The sequence below is a fragment of the Amblyomma mixtum genome, chromosome 8, assembly GCF_055824585.1.
Source record: "Amblyomma mixtum isolate Tamu chromosome 8, ASM5582458v1, whole genome shotgun sequence".
NCBI classification, from domain to species: domain Eukaryota; kingdom Metazoa; phylum Arthropoda; class Arachnida; order Ixodida; family Ixodidae; genus Amblyomma; species Amblyomma mixtum.
The window spans coordinates 62,739,358-62,744,172 of NC_143019.1; the positions used below are offsets into that span (position 1 = coordinate 62,739,358).

The 4,815-nt window shown below is 47.9% G+C and overlaps 1 protein-coding gene across 1 annotated transcript; it reads left to right on the top strand.

Annotated features, from left to right (window-relative positions):
• Positions 1-2,745: 2,745 nt before the first annotated feature.
• On the top strand, positions 2,746-4,602 carry LOC149332738 (uncharacterized). The gene has a single exon (XM_089557545.1). It carries the CDS (start codon positions 2,746-2,748, stop codon positions 4,600-4,602), a length of 1,857 nt encoding a protein of 618 aa, XP_089413671.1.
• Positions 4,603-4,815: the final 213 nt, after the last annotated feature.

The following is a 4,815-nucleotide window of genomic DNA, read 5'->3' on the forward strand; positions in this document are numbered from 1 at the left end:
AGTTTTTTACCGCTTCTGTATTGCATGCTATATTAAAGGTGCACTGAAGAGGAATCTGAACTTGTCTTTTTGCCGCGGGAACTCGATCTACACGTTCCGAGCTTTCTTAGAAACTGCGATTTACTGCCCTGTGTGGCCGATTTCCCCGATTAAATCGAATTAACGTCCGGCTCCCGCCTTTTTTTTTTAAATTCTGCCTCGTACGGTGGGCGGAGTCGACCAACGCGTGGAGCGCCTTTCACCCAGTCCCGTGGCGGCTTGCCGCTCTGCCATCGGCGGAGTAATACGTAGTAGTCCGTAGTAGCAAATAGACCGCGCGTATTTTTATTTCTTCGGGCTTATTTTGCGGCTATATTATCTGCGAATGAAACTATTTATTCATGGAAACCTAAAAAACAAAATAAAGCGAAAGCAAAGCATCCACGGGACTGGGTGAAAGGCGCTTCACGCGTTGGTCGACTCCGCCCACCGTACGAGGCAGAATTCAAAAAAAAAAAAAGGCGGGAGCCGGACGTTAATTCGTTTTAATTGGGGAAATCGGCCACACAGGGCAATAAGTCACTGTTTCTAAGAATGCTAGGAACGTGTGGATCGAGCTCCCGCGGCAAAAAGACATGTTCAGAATCCTCTTCAGTGCACCTTTAATATCTTTATCTTTTAGGGGGGTTTAATGTCTCGAAGTGACTCAGCCTATGTGGGAAGCCGTAGTGAAGGGCTCCGCAAATTTCGACAACCTGGGGTTGTTCAACGTGCACTGACATCGGACAGTACGCGGGCCTCCAGAATTTCGCCTCCACCGAAATTCGACAGTTGCGGCCGGGATCGAACCCGCGTCTTTCGGGTCAGCAGCCGAGCGCCGTAACCACTGAGCCACCGCGGCGGCGACGTTAATGACTTGTGTATTACAGGGTTTTTCACTTAAGACTTTCAACAATTTTCAAAAATAGACTTTTTCATTTAGAAGAGCGCTTTTTTTTTGGCATAGCATTGTCACCGGTGTAGTGCATCAGAATAGAGCTGAGACGTGCTAACTAGCAGGTTGGTTAACTAATACTGAGTAGTTAACTTTTTAACTATTACTCTTAGGCTCCTTAATTATGAGAGGCGTGTAGCCAGTCGTAATTAATGTCCATATCAGTTTTTAGAATTTTGAAAACGTGGTTACCCTCCGCGCTGTGGCCCCAATAAATTTGGCTATTTCGACGAGTTACGTGCACTGGAGAGGTTGCTTTGCCTGCAAGCTTCTCGAAAGCGCATGATTTTGGCGCGATGTAGGCAGAATTTGTTGGGCCACAGCGCCGAGGGTAACCACGTTCTTAAAATTCTAAAAAACTGATATGCATATTACTCACGGTGGACTACACGTTTCCCAATAATTAACGTACCTAACAGTAGCAGTTGAGAAGCTAACTATACAATATCAGTTAACCTGCCTGCTAGTTAGCACACCTTAGCTGTATTCTGATGTCCTTCACCGCTGACAATGGTAAGTCGAGGAAAGCGCTCTTCGAAGTTAAAATGCCTACTTTTAAAAATTGCGTAAATTCTTAGTGAAGTACCCGATATTTGCTGTATGTTGAAACGTTAAATCATTTGACTTTTTTTAACAAGTTATTCTTTGGTTTTTGTGATGATATAGTTTCAAATGTGGGAGTTGATAGCGAAAAAAAAAAAATGCCACGTGTAATTTCGAACGCCTGTATATATGATTGAAAAAGGGTGACAAGGATCTAATTAGTCACTGAACTTTTTTTTATCCCGAGAACACCTTCCTCCTGCCTTTCATTTCCGAAAACTAAAACGTCGTTTTGTCCAGTCTTCACCCTTCACGAGAAAAATATTGCGGTACTTATCTTAATGCTTGGTATTTGTGCGGTTGCGAAACATTTACAAGTTTTACATTTGTTTTACATTTTCTTGCAGCCAGCTGCCTGTGCTTGACGCATATTTTCTGCAGTGTCAATAACAGTTATCACTGCTTGGAATTCTCGTTCACAGCAGTACTGCAGTGCTACAGCGACTACGTACGGCCGATTGTTGTTGTTGTTCACTTTGCACACCTCAAGACACAAGAAAAAGAAAGATGAAGAAAAGTGAACACAAGGATGATGAAGGTGACGATAAAAACATTTTTCATTAGCCTTTCGGATCTAAGCTGGACAGCATTTCCTCTCACCGCTCAAGAATAGAAGTATAATTCCATCTCGTCATTGTCTTGACAGGGCCATACCATCCATGGATGTAGTATAAGTCCGCCTTCCCGTCACAGTCTGCGCATTATGGCTGATGTTCCTCTAGATTGCGTCAAGACTCTTGGGACTTACGTACGAAGGCACTGCCCAGGTAACGTTTTTTTTTCTTTCTCATATTCGCACTGTGTTTAGTTTGGAGTCTTATCCCCATACACGCGCAAACAAAAAATTATCCGAGCAAGGAGAAATTGTTGCTATTGCGGTAGACCGCAGTCCCTCCCGCTTTATTTGGCATAAAATATTGTGCGTGAGATAAAAAGAAAACTGATCCCTGTGAGTCATCATATCTCGCAGAAGCGCGAAGTAAAATGCAGCGCCCAGCGCGAATTTACTTTCACTCTTTACACGCGCGACAAACTGAATTCAGTTGTTAGACTTCCACGCTTTCAAATCCACGTACCTCAATTTTTTTTTTTTAACTCAGCGTCATTGTGCAAGCTCCCGCAAGGGAAAGTGCATTTCGGAAAGCGCCATCGCAACTAGCATTATCATCATGGTAGAAGCCTACAGGATTCCAACATTACTGCGGAGCCGCAAACTGCGAATTGTGATCTTCTACTGCGCTTTAGGAGGCGCTGTATCAGCTCCCTTGTTCTGGCTGGAAGTCACGTTCCTTCCACCAATCCTCCGTGAGATGGACATTCTCTGGACAGGCTACATCACCGACACGCCAGGCTGCAAGATGCCGTTCTACGATCCCTACCACTGGACCATCAATAGCAGCTCCCATCTCGAAGCGTACGATTACGACGGCTACTGTTCCATAGGGCGACCTAATGTCGTACGTCAGAAAAGGAACGTATTCACCTTGGACGAGGACGAACTGTACCGAGGCTACAATGTGTCTGCGAACGAAACCGAGTGCTACTACCGAGAGGTGCTCAGGAATATGAGCGCGGTCAACCCGGACTCGTCGCCGATTCTGGGGCCTCGGAAGAGCGACCCCTTCAACCGGCGACTTGGAGAGGAGTACATCCAGATATCTTGCGAAGTAAACAAGACAGTTTTGTTCTCCGACTTCTTCTTCATCCCTGCTGAGAAGCGGAACATTGGTGGTCCATTACTACCTGGCCAGCTGAACGTCTTGATGCTCGCTCTGGATTCCACCTCCCGCCTCAACTTTAATCGTCGGATGGCAAGAACACGACGGTACCTTGTCGAAGAGCACAATGCCTTCGAGTTCCTTATGTACAACAAGGTCGGGATAAATTCATTCCCAAACCACATGCCGTTGCTCGCGGGACTGTCGGGGCCAGACGCTTCCAGTCTGTTCAGGAACAAACATTTTGACAGCCTGCCCGCCATCTGGACGGTGTACAAGTCACTCGGCTACAAGACCCTGTTCATCGAAGAAATGCCTTATTGGGGCATCTTTACCGGCACCTTCGGCTTCAAGTCTGCGCCCACCGACTACTACCCGCAACCCATGATGCTCATGATGGACAACATGACAGGCAGCGTAAAGTGCATGGGATCCCGCTTGAAGACCAAAGAAGTCCTAAAGTACGCTTCAGACATATTAGAAATGAACCGGGGCCGAAGGATGTTCTCTTATGTCTCAATAGCGTACCACACTCACGACAGGATAGAAGATGTGGCCTATCTGGACGCGCCGTTTGAAGAATTCTTCAGAAACCTCTCGGCGAGCGGCGTCCTGGACCGCACGGCGGTGCTTTTCTTCAGCGACCACGGCATGCGATTCGGCAATATCCGCAGGACCGAGGTCGGCAGACACGAAGACAAGACGCCCTTCGGTCTATGGGTCCTTCCCCGCGATTTCCTTGCAGAACACCCGGACGCTGCCGTGTGGCTAGAGGTGAACCAGCGCCGCCTGGTGACGGCGTACGACTTCCATGCTACACTGCTAAGCCTGGCTTCTCTGCCAGCGCTCAGCGTGGCCAGCACAAACAAGGGCCTTAGCTTGTTCGGCGCCGTTCCTGCCGAAAGAACTTGCGAGCATGCCTTCATCCCTGCTGCCTTCTGCGCTTGCGTTGGTGCTGACAGGAAGCTGGACGACGGGAAGATGGGTCTTTCCTTCGCGAAGTTCGTTGTCGCCTACATCAATGCCCTGGCCGAGAGGTATTTCCCGGGCAAATGCGTCACGTGGCGTTTGGACCACGTGTACGAGGCGACGGCGCTCGGAGGTGGCGTGGCTGGCAAAATATTGATTCGGATCGGCTTCAAGACGCAACCTGAGGCCTACTTCGAAGTTTACGGCGGCTTGCGCAACGCGTCATCCTGGGAGAAGTACGTCGACTACATCGACCGTGTAGACCGTTACCAAAACCAGACCACCTGCCTTGAGAAGAGTGCTTGGCAAAAAGTGTGCAGCTGCCGGTTTGCAACGTAATTTCTAATGCTATAGGACAGGCATGCAGAGTCTTCTCCTTATAACGCGTAATCACGGAAAAATTGCATTTAACGGTAAACGTAGCCACCCTAGAGGTTACGTGTCCCGTTGTCATCGATATTCTGTCAAGTGTACTTGATTATCGTCCCTAAAATAAATTTGTCACTTTAGCGGTCTAAGCCGGCTGCTGGTGATAAACCCTGAAGACACGTT

Excerpts from the sequence above, each read along its gene's own strand:
- LOC149332738 (XM_089557545.1), top strand. The coding sequence starts at position 2,746 with ATGGTAGAAGCCTACAGGATTCCAACATTACTGCGGAGCCGCAAACTG.